The sequence below is a fragment of the Mandrillus leucophaeus genome, unplaced genomic scaffold (genome assembly GCF_000951045.1).
Source record: "Mandrillus leucophaeus isolate KB7577 unplaced genomic scaffold, Mleu.le_1.0 Scaffold123, whole genome shotgun sequence".
NCBI classification, from domain to species: domain Eukaryota; kingdom Metazoa; phylum Chordata; class Mammalia; order Primates; family Cercopithecidae; genus Mandrillus; species Mandrillus leucophaeus.
The window spans coordinates 5,253,164-5,268,332 of record NW_012100654.1 but is presented as its reverse complement, the minus strand read 5'-3'; the positions used below and the strand labels follow the sequence as shown (position 1 = coordinate 5,268,332).

General features: G+C 41.0%; 1 protein-coding gene across 2 annotated transcripts in view; it reads left to right on the top strand.

The window, feature by feature from the left end:
- SLC15A2 (solute carrier family 15 (oligopeptide transporter), member 2) overlaps positions 1-15,169 on the top strand; it is a 52,466-nt gene that overhangs the window by 11,459 nt on the left and 25,838 nt on the right. Inside the window, exons 4-7 of one of the 2 annotated variants that reach the window (XM_011971588.1) lie at positions 6,547-6,639; positions 7,994-8,093; positions 10,189-10,279; positions 10,573-10,650. In XM_011971588.1, the coding sequence (XP_011826978.1) occupies positions 6,547-6,639; positions 7,994-8,093; positions 10,189-10,279; positions 10,573-10,650 (362 nt within the window). The remainder of the gene's footprint in view (positions 1-6,546; positions 6,640-7,993; positions 8,094-10,188; positions 10,280-10,572; positions 10,651-15,169) is intronic. The other variant, XM_011971589.1, reaches the window with a different exon arrangement.

The window sequence follows — 15,169 nt, the reverse complement described above, 5'->3', positions numbered from 1 at the left end:
TCTATTCAGAGATTCAACTTCTTCCTGGTTTAGTCTTGGGAGGGTGTATGTGTCCAGGAATTTATCCATTTCTTCTAGATTTTCTAGTTTATTTGCATAGAGGTGTTTACAGTATTCTCTGATGGTAATTTGTATTTCTATGGGATTGGTGGTGATATCCCCTTTATCATTTTTTATTGTGTCGATTTGATTCTTCTCTCTTTTCTCTTTATTAGTCTTGCTAGCAGTCTATCAATTTTGTTGATCTTTTCAAAAATCCAGCTCCTGGATTCATTGGTTTTTTGAAGGGTTTTTTGTGTCTCTATCTCCTTGAGTTCTGCTCTGATCTTAGTTGTTTCTTGCCTTCTGCTAACTTTTGAATTTGTTTGCTCTTGCTTCTCTAGTTCTTTTAATGGTGATGTTAGGGTGTCAATTTTAGATCTTTCCTACTTTCTCTTGTGGGCATTTAGTGCTATAAATTTACCTCTAAACACTGCTTTAAATGTGTCCCAGAGATTCTGGTATGTTGTGTCAATTTGGCTTTCAACATTTGAAAGCCAATGTTCTCATTGGTTTCAAAGAACATCTTTATTTCTGCCTTCATTTCATTTTTACCTAGTAGTCGTTTAGAAGCAGGTTGTTCAGTTTCCATGTAGTCATGTGGTTTTGAGTGTGTTTCTTAATCCTGAGTTCTAATTTGATTGCACTATGGTCTGAGAGACAGTTTGTTGTGATTTTTGTTCTTTTACATTTGCTGAGGAGTGCTTTACTTCCAACTATGTGGTCACTTTTGGAATAAGTGCCATGTGGTACTGAGAAGAATGTATATTCTGTTGATTTGGAGTGGAGAGTTCTGTAGATGTTTATTAGGTCCACTTGGTGCAGAGCTGAGTTCATGTCCTGGATATCCTTGTTAACCTTCTGTCTCATTGATCTGTCTAATATTGACAGTAGGGTGTTAAAGTCTTCCATTATTATTGTGTGGGAGTCTAAGTCTCTTTGTAGGTCTCTAAGGACTTGTTTTATGAATCTGGGTGCTCCTGTAGTGGGTGCATATATATTCAGGATAGCTAGGTCTTCTTGTTGAACTGATCCCTTTACCATTATGTAATGGCCTTCCATGTCTCTTTTGATCTTTGTTGGTTTAAAGTCTGTTTTATCAGAGACTAGGATTGTACCCACTGCTTTTTTTTGCTTTCCATTTGCTTGGTAGATTGGGTAGATCTTCCTCCATCCCTTTATTTTTAGCCTATGTGTGTCTCTGCACTTGAGATGGGTCTCCTGAATACAGCACACTGATGGGTCTTGATTCTTTATGCAATTTGCCAGTCTGTGTCTTTTAATTGGGGCATTCAGCCCATTTACATTTAAGGTTAATATTGTTATGTGTGAATTTGATCCTGTCATTATGATGTTAGCTGGTTACTTTGCCTGTTAGTTGATGCAGTTTCTTTCTAGCATTGATGGTCTTAACAATTTGGCATGTTTTTGCAGTTGCTGGTACCGGTTGTTCCTTTCCACATTTAGTGCTACCTTCAGAAGCTCTTGTAAGGCAGGCCTGGTAGTGACAAAATCTCTCAGCATTTGCTTGTCTGTAAAGGATTTTATTTCTCCTTCACTTATGAAGCTTAGTTTGGCTGGATATGAAATTCTGGGTTGAAAATTCTTTTCTTTAAGAGTGTTTAATTCCCCCACTCTCTTCTGGCCAATAGATCTGCTGTTAGTCTGATGGGCTTGCCTTTGTGGGTAACCTGACATTTCTCTCTGGCTGCCCTTAACATTTTTTCCTTCATTTCAACTTTGGTGAATCTGACAATTAGGTGTCTCGGGGTTGTTCTTCTCAAGGAGTATCTTTGTGGTGTTCTCTGTACTTCCTGAATTTGAATGTTGGCCTCCCTCGCTAGGTTGGGGAAGTTGTCCTGGATAATATCTTGAAGAGTGTTTTCCAACTTGGTTCCATTCTCCCTGTCACTTTCAGGTACACCAATCAAATGTAGATTTGGTGTTTTCACATAGTACTATATTCTTGGAGGCTTTGTTCATTTCTTTTTACTCTTTTTTCTGTAAACTTCTCTTCTTGTTTTATTTCATTCGTTTGATGTTCAATCACTGATACCCTTTCTTCCACTTGTTTGAATTGGCTATTGAAGCTTGTGCATACATCACATAGTTCTCATGCCATGGTTTTCAGCTCCATCAGGTCATTTAAGGTCTTCTCTACAGTGTTTATTTTAGTTAGCCATTCATCTAATCTTTCCCAAGTTTTTTAGCTTCCTTGTAATGGGTTCAAACATCCTCCTTTATCTTCGAGAAGTTTATTATTACCAACCTTCTGAAGCCTACTTCTGTCAGTTCATCAAAATCATTCTCCGTCCAGCTTTGTTCCATTGTTGGCAAGGAGCTGCAATCCTTCGGAGGAGAACAGGTGCTCTGGTTTTTAGAATTTTCAGCTTTTCTGCTCTAGTTTCTCCCCATCTTTGTGGTTTTATCTACCTTTGGTCTTTGATGCTGGTGACCTACAGATGTGGTTTTGGTGTGGATGTACTTTCTGTTGATGTTGATGCTATTTCTTTCTGTTTGTTAGTTTTCCTTCTAACAGTCAGGTCCCTCAGCTGCAGGTCTGTTGGAGTTTGCTGGAGGTCCACTCCAGACCCTGTTTGCCAGGTATCACCAGTGGAGGCTGCAGAACAGCAAATATTGCAGAACAGAAAACATTGCTGCCTGATCCTTCCTCTGTAAGCTTCGTCCCAGAGGGGCACCTGCCTGTATGAGGTGTCAGTCAGTCCCCACTGAGAGATGTCTCCCAGTTAGGCTACATGGGCTTCAGGGACCCACTTGAGGAGGCAGTCTGTCCTTTCTCAGAGCTCAAAAATCATGCTGGGAGAACCACTGCTGTCTTCACAGCTGTCAGACAGGGACGTTTAGGTCTGCAGAAGTTTCTGCTGCCTTTTGTTCCACTATGCCCTGACCCCAGAGGTGGGGTCTATGGAGGCAGCAGGCCTTGCAGAGCTGTGGTGGGCTCCATCCAGTTCAAGCTTCCCTGGCTGCTTTGTTTACCTACTCAAGCCTCAGCAATGGCAGATGCCCCCTCCCCCTGCTAGGCTGCTGCCTTGCGGGTCAACCTCAGACTGCTGCACTAGAAGTGAGCAAGGCTCCGTGAGCATGGGACCCACTGAGCCAGGCGCAGGATATAATCTCCTGGTGTGCCATTTGCTAAGATCATTGGAAAAGCACAGTATTTGGTTGGGAGTGTCCCGATTTTCCAGGTACAGTCTGTCATGGCTTCCCTTGGCTAGAAAAGGGAAATCCCCCAACCCCTTGTGCTTCCCGGGTGAGGCGATGCCCCACCGTGCTTTGGCTCACTCTCCATGGGCTACACCCACTGTCCAACCAGTCCCAGTGAGGTGAACCACGTACCTTAGTTGGAAATGCAGAAATCACCATCTTCTGCATCGACCACGCTGGGAGCTACAAACCGGAGCTGTTCCTATTTGGCCATCTTGGAGTTATTATGCTTTTGAATGTCTTCTCCACACTTATCTTTTCTCTTTCTCCCAGTGGGTCTCCATAGTATGTCCTTTCTCCTCTTTTTTGTCTGATCTGAACTGACCTTCTTTTCTTCATGCAAGGTCTCTTCCTCTTCTATCACTACACACTCTCAACCTCTGTATATACCTCTTCTCGGTTCCTAAGCTCCTACTAAAAATGGCTCTGGCTTTTTATATTCTTATGCTGAAATAAAATATATTACTTCTTTCTCTTCCATTTCCTTTTTCCACATTAACTTGTTTGTGATAAAACCAAAGGAATGCTGGGTTATGAGTTAAATATAGAAGCTCTACACCTAACCCTAATACTAATTAAAATGTCACTTTGGGGCCAGGTGTAGTGGCTCATGTCTGTAATCCTAGCACTTTGGGAGGCTGAGGCAGGAGGACTGTTTGAGGCCAGGAGTTTGAGACCAGCCTGGTCAGCATCACAAGACCTCATCTCTACAATAAAAGAAAGTCACTGTTTATTTATTTTTATTTATTTATTTAATTAATTTATTTTTTTATTTCTTTGAGATGGAGTGTCGTTCTGTCTCCCAAGCTGGAGTGCAGTGGTGTGGGATCTTGGCTCACTGCAACCTCCGCCTCCTGGGTTCAAGTGATCTGCCCATCTCAGCCTCCCAAGTAGCTGGGATTACAGGCACGCACCACCATGCCTGGCTAATTTTTGTATTTTTAGTGGAGGTGAGTTTTCACCGTGTTGGCCAGGCTGATCTTGAGCTCTTGACCCCAAGTGATCCATCCACCTCAGCCCTGCAAAGTGCTGGGATTATAGGGGTGAGCCACTGCAACTAGCCCAAAAGTCACTGTTTAGAAATGTCATTTGACCTGTCTGGATTTCAGTTTCTTGATTTGTAAAATTGAAGGATTAGTGAAGTCAACCTAAAGCATTTCTGTGTCCTGTGGTTGGGATTACAATGACCCTAATATCTCATTTCAAATGCAGAATTTTCAGGTCTCTTGACTTCTTGCTCCTCCTATTAGTTTCCTGCCGTTAGTTTCCTCTCTGATATCCTTCATATCTAAACTATTTCCTATGAGGGTTTATTTGTTTTTTGTTTTGTTTTGTTTTTTGTTTTGTTTTGTTTTTTGTTTTGTTTTGTTTTTATCTATAAGGTTGCCTATTTTCCTCCTAAACTACTTATATTTCTGTCATTCATTTAGTCCAAGCTTGTCCAACCTACAGCCTGCAAGCCACATGGAGCCCAGAACAGCTTTGAATGTGGCCCAATACAAATTTGTAAACTTTCTTAAAACATTATGATAATTTTTTTTTTTTAACTCACCAACTATTGTTAGTGTTGGTGTATTTTATGTGTGGCCCAAGACAATACATCTTCCAATGTGGCCCAGGGAAGCCAAAAGATTGGACACCCCTGATTTAGTCCATCAATTCGATACTGATCTTACTACCCAGACTTTATCACTTTGGCTCAAACTCCTTTTTTTCCCCTCTATGATGATCTAAGATAGATAATCTGTTTGGGGTTCATGATAGCTAGCATTTTTTTTCTGTTCCTTTTTATTCCCTTTCTTGCTATTTATTCTTATTACAACAAGGAGAACCTTTCTCTAGAAGATGTTACAAGATCTTTTGGGAAAGCTTGTCCCCTCCCCTGATGTTAATTAGTCCTACATTAGTCACCTAACTTCTTTTTTTTTTTTTTGAGATGGAGTCTTGCTCTCTCACCAGCCTGGAGTGCAGTGGCACCATCTCTTGGCTCACTGTAACCTCTGACTTCCTGGTTCAAACAATTCTCCTGCCTCAGCCTCCCGCATAGCTGGGATTATAGGCGCATGTCCCTATGTCCAGCTAATTTTTGTATTTTTGGTAGAGATAGGGTTTCACCATGTTAGTCGGGATGGTCTCGATCTCCTAACCTCGTGATCCACCTGCCTTGGCCCCACAAAGTGCTGGGATTATAGGCGTGAGCCACCGTGCCCAGCCTAGTTACCTAACTTCCTGCCCCCTACCCACCAGACCCTTTAAGGTCCCTGCCCTAGAAAGCCGACCCAAGGATTAGGCACTTAGAATGAGAAATCCACATCCTGAGAGTTTTGACATCTCCGGCCTCTCTTTGCTATCTTTATTCCATTCTATTCTCTGCATTCCACATTAGCATATAACATCTTAAAAATTGCAGGTGTAAACTGTATAATTTCCAAGGTTCATTATAATGCTAACATTCTACTTGTGTGTAGGAATGCTGGTGTGGTAGTACACATAAGGAATATATGTTGTAGTGTGCCATATTCTAATGTGTGAATCTCTCTATATGTTCTTAGTGGAGTTCCTTATTCTTCTACTTTCTATTTGCTGTTCAAGTTCTTTGAGAAAACAATACAACAGAATGTTCCTTCCAACTGCATGGTTTTCATAACTGGACAGTCTATTCTAAGTCCCTGCCTCCTTTCTTACCCTTGTTAACTTGTCCCTGAAGAAACTGTGGTGAGGATTACAATTAATCCAAGAATCCAAGTTACCCAGGCTGAACCTGAGAGCTTTTTACCTCCCAGTGCTTCTTTAATTTTGAGGAAGTCGTTGGGTTAGCCATTCCTGTTTACTTGAAGTTCTTCCTTGACCCCTCTTGCTCCCTACAGCAAAAGACATTCCTTGAGAAAAACGCCTAAAGTCCAAATATCCTCTTCTACTGGTTCTCCCATTTTAAAACATTATTACTTTTGCTACAAATCCACCTTGTTCTTGTCATGTCCGTACAAAGTAGAGTTTCTCTGTGTATGTGTGAAGTGAGTGGGTAGAAGGAAAGGGGAAGGTGGGTATAGGAAGGGAACTTGAACACTACAGAGTGAAGAATTCCACTCCTTTTTCCTAGTCTGTTTACTTCACTCACCATTATTGTCTCTATTTGGATTTCTCAGATAATTCTTTCCTCCTCCACTCCTTCCTCCTCCTCCTCCATTTATCCCCACACTGAGAACAGTATGAACCCTAAGTCTGTATTATTCAAGTCTCTCAGTTCTGGTTTTAGACTGACTGATTTAGCTCTCTCAACAGGACAATCATCTATCTCTCCTTGGTGTATGTGCTTGGCCATGTGATCAAGTCCTTGGGTGCCTTACCAATATTGGGAGGACAAGTGGTACACACGTGAGTAAAATCATGGAATCAACTAAACTACTTTTCTCAAACATTCGTTACAAATGATTTTCTATTTTAATTACCAGAGATGTCCCTTTATTTCCAATCTACAGTTTTACTACAAAAGAGGTTAAGAAAAACAGTCTTATAACCAGTTGAACTCTTTCCTGCTTTATCTGAGCTCATCTGTTTTTGGGACTTGTGGAATGCCTAGTTAGTATCCTCTTCATATGCTTGAAAATAAACAAAACCTTCACACCCTACATATTCCCTCACCTTTTTATTCATCCATGCAACCATACTTTACCAGGGTTAAAAAAAAAAGTCTATAATGTTTCCTTATAATTAATTGTAGAAGTCATACTCAAAGCTTCGAATATTTACATTTATGTGTAGTTCCATATATTTCAGTTGCTATTGATGTTTATGGGATCAGAGGCATTTGATAAATTCTGATGTCTGTTTGTTCAGTCAGTAGAGAGGATTACAGCTGTTCACGAAGCAGTTTATATGTATTCATGTTATAATGCACCTGTGTGCCTGTGTACATGTATTTATCCTATGAGTTAGAAATTTTGTTTGTTTGTTTGTTTTTAGACAGAGTCTTGCTCTGTTGCCCAGGCTGGAGTACAGTGGGGTGATTTTAGCTCACTGAAGTCTCTGCCTCCTGGGTTCAAGTGATTCTCCCACTTCAGCCTCCCGAGTAGCTGGGATTACAGGTGCCCGCCACCACACCTGGCTGATTTTTGTGTTTTTAGTAGAGATGGGGTTTTACCACATTGACCAGGCTGGTCTTGAACTCCTGACCTCAGGTAATCCACCCGCCTCGGCTTCTCAAAGTGCTGGCGTAGTCTCTGCACCTGGCCTTGATATTTAATAAATACTACTTTCTTATTGGTGTCCTGTCAAATATCTTTGACACTGTTGCTATTAGTTATGATGAATTTGAACATTTTATATATTTTTTTAAATTTTGGTGAGGATATGTGAGATCAGGGTCCTTAAAAGGTCTTTCTGTTGAAGTACTCCTTTGACTAAAACAAGATTGGGAACCAGTGTGTTAACTTTGGAGTTCCTTCAGTATCTGTTTCTATCGGATGCTCATAAGGGGTAAATGGAACTACCAGGGATGAAATCTTCCCACGTAATGCATACTTTCTTGCAGAAGCCAAAGGATCATAAATATGGTAAGTGCCCATGAATACCTCCTAGGAATAAAGGCAAATGGAAAGTACCCATGGGGTAGAAATGTGAAGGGAATCTTTGCCCTTGTACACATTTTTTCCCCTCTGCAGCTATGTAGTCCATCTCTACAGGTGCATTTAGTATCAACATGGTTGGCATTCTCACCTCTCCATTTCAGAGTCCTATCATTAGTCGGCCTGAGTCTAATAGCTTTGGGGACAGGAGGCATCAAACCCTGTGTGGCAGCTTTTGGTGGAGACCAGTTTGAAGAAAAACATGTAAGAATCCTGTTATTTTGTATTTTCAAGAATATAGAGCCAGCATTAACAGTGGTACCTGGCAGGTAGCCATTTGCCAAGATTGAAGTAATCTACTGATCAGATCTTACCTGAGCAGTTGTATTCAATGCTGGATACTGGTCATTAATAGTGAGGAAAACTGAAACAGTTTCAAAGGAAAGAGACCAGGGTGGTAGATTAACTAAAAGGCATGTCTTATTCGGAAAGGTTGAAGGAAACGGGGATGGTTAGTCTGGATACGAACTAAGGAGAATACTATAGCTGCTTATAGATGCTGGAAGGATGTCAGTGATTAAACCTGAGACCAATGAGTGAAAGCCTCCAAGAAGCCAGTGTTTTGCCTGATGGGTGGAAAAACTTCAAACAATTGTTAAGTTTACTCTAACTTGAGGTGTTTAGGAAGAGATATGGTAAGCACTTTGGGAATGGGAGGTGATGAGTAGTATAGAGATGATTTAAGCATCTCATTTTGAGATTCCATGAAAGGGGAAAATGACCAATTGCAAGGAAACATAATGAATGTCTATAGATGAATTTCCCTGGCTGATCATTCCCTCTCTTCCTAAATACTTTCCATTACCAGTAGTGAAAAATAAATGGGCCTCTATGAGAAAGCAGTGACAAATAGGCAAGGAAGTAGTCTATTTCTAGATCTTTCAACATTTCTGGCTTCCTCACTTTTGTTTCCAGTTTTCAGTTTTGTCTGTCTTCATGTATCCATTCCGTCTTCTCTGTTTATCTTTTTTCCAGTTTCTCTTTTTCCCCCTCACCACTTCTCTCTCTCTCTCTCTTTCCCCGCCCCCCTCTCTCTCTCTCTCTCTCTTTCCTTTTCCCTCTTCTACCCTGATATAATGCCTATTATCTCTTTCTGCCTCTGCTATGCTGTCCTGTCTTCTAGTGTTTTTCCCACCTTTCAGGCCATTTGGGTTATTTTATAATCTTTATCTGTCCAAGAGTCCATAGATCATAATTGCTTGCTGACTTTGGAGAAAGAACCAACTTTTGGCAAGTGGGACCCTATGTATGACGAACTATACAAATTAGATGAGTGGAATAAGGTTTAAATTGAAACCAGGAGAGGAAACAAAACACACTATAAATAGACAATGGGGAAGGACTTGTTGTTCTAATGTGGCAGGGAGAGATCTGGGGTGTCAGAATGAAGCATGTCAGTGTATAATGAATGAAACATCAGCAACTTTATTTGAAAGTTGTTTCATTTGATAACTGCTCCACAAAGATATTTCACTTAGTAGGACGAATCCGCCTCCAGGTTTCTACTAGCCACTTCTAAGCCTGCTGATTTCTTTTTAGACTCTCTGGCAGATCTCCCTTAAGCACTAGGTGAACTATCCTGCTTCATTAACAGTTGACTCTACTGTCCTATGTTCTGGTACTATTCCTACCATACACTCCCACCACAAAATCTATTATTTAACTAAATCAGGCATTCACTTAGTTAATACAGTCAATAAACATTTATCGAGTCCCTAATATATGTCAGATGCTGTGCAAGGTACTGGGGATTACAGAAATTAGTAAGATAAAATTTCTGCTCTAAAGAAACTCACAACATACTGACAAAACAGACATTTATGGGAGGCAGAGGCAGGAGAATGGCTTGAGCCCGGGAGGCAGAGTTTGCAGTGAGCTGAGATTGCGCCACTGCACTCCAGCCTGGGCAACAGAGTGAGACTCCATTTCAGAAAAACAAAAACAAAAACAAAACACACACACACACACACACAAATGCAGACATTTAATGCAAAGACATTAATATTCAAATAGCTATATACAGGACACAGTAGTGGCACTGAAGACAGGAAGATTATTTTTAACCTATGCAAAGGGAGGAAAAGAATGTTAAAGCTGCTCTGGAGTTTGAAAGGTGAGTAAATGATTGGGGTCAGCCAGCCGTGTTTTTAAATATCTATTAATAATATGAAATTCAGGTATTATGGAGGCAATATCTGAATCTTTCTCTTTGTATGTACCTTCAGCTCTGAATCTGAACATGGAATGGGGCTGGAGCTAGGGGACACATTGCACTGATGATTTATCCTGTTTGTTTCAGGCAGAGGAACGGACTAGATACTTCTCAGTCTTCTACCTGTCCATCAATGCAGGGAGCTTGATTTCTACATTTATCACACCCATGCTGAGAGGTTAGGATCTTTTCTGATGGGAAAAGGCTTTGCTCTGGTCAGCCAAAAAGCTGTTCAAGACTTTCTCCTGTCCATCGTCTCCTTTTATAAGAGCTTGATAACCTGTGAAAATTTATTTTAGTCTTGATTTGTCTGGCCCAAAGGAAGAATTATGGATTGGGTGATGGGAGGAAAGAGGATGGTTATGTCTATTCTGCAAGCTCAGGTTTATTTGACAACCTGAACTTGTAGAATAAAACATCAAATATTCAAGACTCAGAGTTACTTTCCTCCTCACATCTCATTTTCTTTAGGAGATGTGCAGTGTTTTGGAGAAGACTGCTATGCATTGGCTTTTGGAGTTCCAGGATTGCTCATGGTAATTGCACTTGGTAAGTTCAGTGAAGCAAAGGAAACTAGTAATCATTGATACCTGTCACATGTAAAGCATCATGTAGGCACTTTACACAAGCTGTTTCATTCAATCCTCACACTAGGGCCTATTGGGTAACAGTTATTGTAAGGGTTTCCCCTCAACTTTGGAGGTAGATTCTGAATGAAGTCAGAAACTTTAAGAAAAGTGTCCAAGGTTGCATAGATGTTTTCTGGGGAGCCTTAAAAAAGATCAAACTCTGAGCCAGTCAGGGACTTGGGCATTTCTTAGTATCTCGGGTCATTCTAATGTATACTCAAGGTGGAGATCCACTGCTCTGCACTACAATATATAGGGAAGCAAGGAAGATAACCCTCTTTCAAACTAGTTTACTTCATATGATACTTATTTATCTGGTAATTGGAAAAGATTTTAAATTCTCTAAGCCTTTTAAAACAGCTTCTAGGTTTAGCTATTTCTGCCCTGCTCTGTAGTGCCCCCCTGGAGTGCCCCCAAAGAATCTGCCCTTGAGTAAAGAGAATAAGAGGAGGTGAATAAGTAGGTGAAAATTAATGCAACTTAAATCAAGTGGCGTTCTTTTTATCCCTGAGAACCCAGTCCTGGAAGAGAAGAGGGATATGGTGTTCCTTATTTTACACAGCCTGAGGGAAAACTTGGGCATGATTATTTCTAATCATTGACCTGGAAACCTGTTCTCACTCTGAGCCTCAGCGTGACACCCCCCTGGAAGATATCCAGTGCAAACCCATAAAGAGCTCAACAGAGGAAAAACAGCCCAGAGACTCAATGTTCAGTGTATTATCTAACAGGGAGTGGATGGGAGGGCGGTGATAGTAGTACTCAGAATTCCCAATGCCAAGGAAATTTATTATAGGTGAGCTGTGATAATATATTCCCTACTTCCTTCTTCATTCAAAGCCAAATATTTTCCCGAATATTTGCATGATAATAATATTTACATAATAGAGTAATTATGAAGATAAAAAAGAGACGATATAAATGAAATGTTTTATAAATTATGAAATGTTAAGTGCTAGCTGTCATTGTTAGTCATCAGCTTCAGTTTTCTGGGTACTAATCAATAACTCAATTCTCTGATCTTTTACTATAATTAATTTCTTTTTTCTTTTTTTTTTTTTTTCTTTTTTGAGACAGAGTCTCACTCTGTCACCCAGGCTGGAGTGCAGTGGCATGATCTTGGCTCACTGCAAGCTCTGCCTCCTGGCATTCTCCTGCCTCAGCCTTCCAAGTAGCTGGGACTATAGGCACCCGCCACCATGCCTGGCTAATTTTTTGTGTTTTTAGTAGAGACGGAGTTTCACCGTGTTAGCCAGGATGGTCTCGATCTCCTGACCTTGTGATCCACCCGCCTCGGCCTCCCAAAGTGCTAGGATTATAGGCATGAGCTACCGCGCCCAGCCAATTAATTTATTTTTTCATTCAATCATTTATTTAACCAACATTTAATGAACCTGTTGTGTGCCATATTATGTGCTAGGTACTGGGATCACACTGGTGAATTGGATACCTGGAGAGTTCATGTTCCCAAAGAGCTATATAGTTCAGTAGAGAGAGGAAGGCAAACAAGTAAAAGGAATTTACAATATAGTATGATCAGTATTTCCCAGATCAATATAGTATGATCTAGGAAAGTACAGAGAGAGCTATGGGAACCACATAAAAGGAATGTTTAATTAAGACCTTGAGGGACTGGGCACAGTGGCTCACACCTGTGGGAGGCCGAGGCAGGAGGATTGCGTGAGCTCAGGAGTTTGAGACTATCCTGGACAACATAGCATGACTCCATCTATACAAACATTTAAAAATTAGTGGAATATGATGGCACACACCTATGATCCCAACTATTTGGGAGCTGAGATGGGAGGATCGCTTGAGCCTGGAAGGTCAAGGCTGCAGTGAGCCATGATTGTGCCACTGCACTTCAGCCTGGGCAACAGAACAAGCCCCATCTCATAAATAAATAAATGAATAAAATAATAAATAAATAAATAATACTTTGGGGGTTGTAAAAAGTTTGCCTAAAGAAATGACATTTAAGGTGAGACCTAAGGGCCGAACAGCAGTTAATCAATAAAGAAATTATAAGTGATGCAGAAAGAGGACACAGTAGCTGTAAGACAAGAGGCTGAGAAATAGCATGACATGTTTAAAAGCTTTAAAGGCATTCGGATTACTTAAAGCATGAAAGAGAATGATAAAGAGGAGAAACTGCCAGAAACCAGATAATGAAGGGCCTTTTAAACCAGCAAGGAATTAGAACTTCATTGTGAGGGAGAGTGGGGAACTCTCAAAACATTTTAACAGATGAATAATTGCTAGATTTTAATTTCTCAATGATGTTTCTATAATGTAGAGAAAAGGATTGTGTTCAGATGAGGCAAGGATAATATTTATTTTGATTACTGAATTTTTTGATATTTGCTTACATTTAGTGCTTGAGATGAGTGCCTCACTCAGTTCACCCTAATCTGGCCCTGGTTGAATTAACAAACCTTAGAATGGTTACATATGTTAAGTAAGGGAGAAGATAAGTCAAGGTTTAATGTAGTGTTCTGAACCTTGAGCAACTGGGTAGACAGTGGGGTCATTAACTGAGATACTGAGGAAAAGCCAGTTTGGGGCAATGTTGATAAATTTAGTTTTGAACATGTTGCATTTTATATGTAGTTGGAATATTTAATTGGAGTTACCAAACAGTTATTTGGAAATACAGGATTAGAGCGTAGAAGAAATGTTTGCACTATAGATATAGATCTGGAGTCATTAGTATATGGGTAGCAATAAGCCATGAAATGAAGATAGATAACTAAAAGCTAGTAAGATAAGAGTAAGGTTAAAAAAAAAAGTGGGGTGGGAGGATAGGTTCAAACTTCAAGGAGTGCCAGGATTTAAAAGATAGGCAAAGAGGAAAAGCCCACAAATAAGACTAAGAAGGAATGGCCAAAGTGGTAATAGTGCTATCTTGGATACCAAGAGGATTTCAAGAAGGGATTCATTCAGCGTGATAAATGTTACTGAGTGGGAGATTAAGATAGGGGTGACAGATGTCTATTAAATATAGCAACAAGGAGGTCACTGGTATGATTATATCAGTTATGGTAGAATGGTGGAGGCTGAAGACTGATTGGAGGACACTGAGAAGTAAATGCTACAGGATTCCTTTGGTGCTGCTTTGTCAGCCAGAAATCTCTGTGGCCACTGCCGCCTCTGTTCGGGCCTTGCTCTGGCCCACTGGGCTTGCTCCACCTGCTCAGCCTGGTAGGCTGCACTTGGCTCCCACCTGCTCAGATCCTGTGCCTACTTCCATGCTGTGCCCAGCTCCATGCTCAGCCCATGACTGGACTAGGCATGCAGCGAGCAGCTTCTGTGTTGGGTGTGGCATCTAGACAAGGGGAACACGGTGGCACCCAAAAACTCAGAGATGCTAGCAATTGCAGAGCCCTAAGGGATGTTACATCTCCTGTTCAGGAATTCCCGAGGTCTGAGCCCCCAGAAATGTTACAGCTATTCACTCCTGTCGTTCAACGAGCAGGAGCATGTTACAACTCTCTTTCTTCTGTAGTCTAGCGAGCAGGAGCGTGTTACGGCTTTTATTCTCGCTGCCCACAGCTTGGTGAGCTGACCAAGGGTGTCACAGCCCTTTCATTCCCACCACCCACAGTTCAGCAAGTTCCGGGTCCTTGTCCCATGACCAAGAGAAATGAGGTGTGTGGACACCAGAGAGTGAGTAAAGCAGAGAAGAGAAGAATTTTATTGAGTGGCAGAAGGAAAGCTCTGAGCTCCTAGAAGGGACCCGAAGTGGGTAGCTGTCTGTGAGGCTTAGTGTGGGTTTTTTACGGGCTTTGAATGGGGGAGTGCATGCTGATTGGTCCATGGGTGGGTTTGGAAAAAGCACCACTTGATTGGTTAAAAGCCATCATCCAAAAGGAACCAATGGAGAGAGAGGGTAAGACAGAGATAGAAGTTCTCACTCAGGTCATGGACTGTATCAGGAACCAGCAACTCAGTTTTCAGGCTTCAAACTGTCTTTGGCTTGAAGGTCAGGTTTCAATGGGACCCGTCCATGTCTGCCTGGGAATTTATCTGCCTCTTGTCACTATCAGTAAGAAAGTGAAATAGTATTTATAGCTGGAAGGTGACATGGATTCAAGAAAGGATATTTAGCATGTTTGAATGTTGTTAGGAATAATCCAGTGCAGAAAGAAGTTGAAGATACAAGATAAAGACAGTATAATCAGTATGAAAACACATATGAGCAAATTAGCTTTGGATAGGAGGAGGAATATCACCTTCACCTACCTGGAGGGAGGACAGGATGAGTGTGAATACAAGAATTAATAGATTTGGTGGCAGGAAATTGAAGGAGTTTCCATTCGAAGGTCCAGCCTCTTTCTAGGATCATTCTTAGTTTCAGGAGCAGTTTATTCTCTACCCAAAATTTTCCTCTTTTTTAGGTACCTCTTTTTTTTTTTTTTTTTTTTTTTGGAGATAGGGTC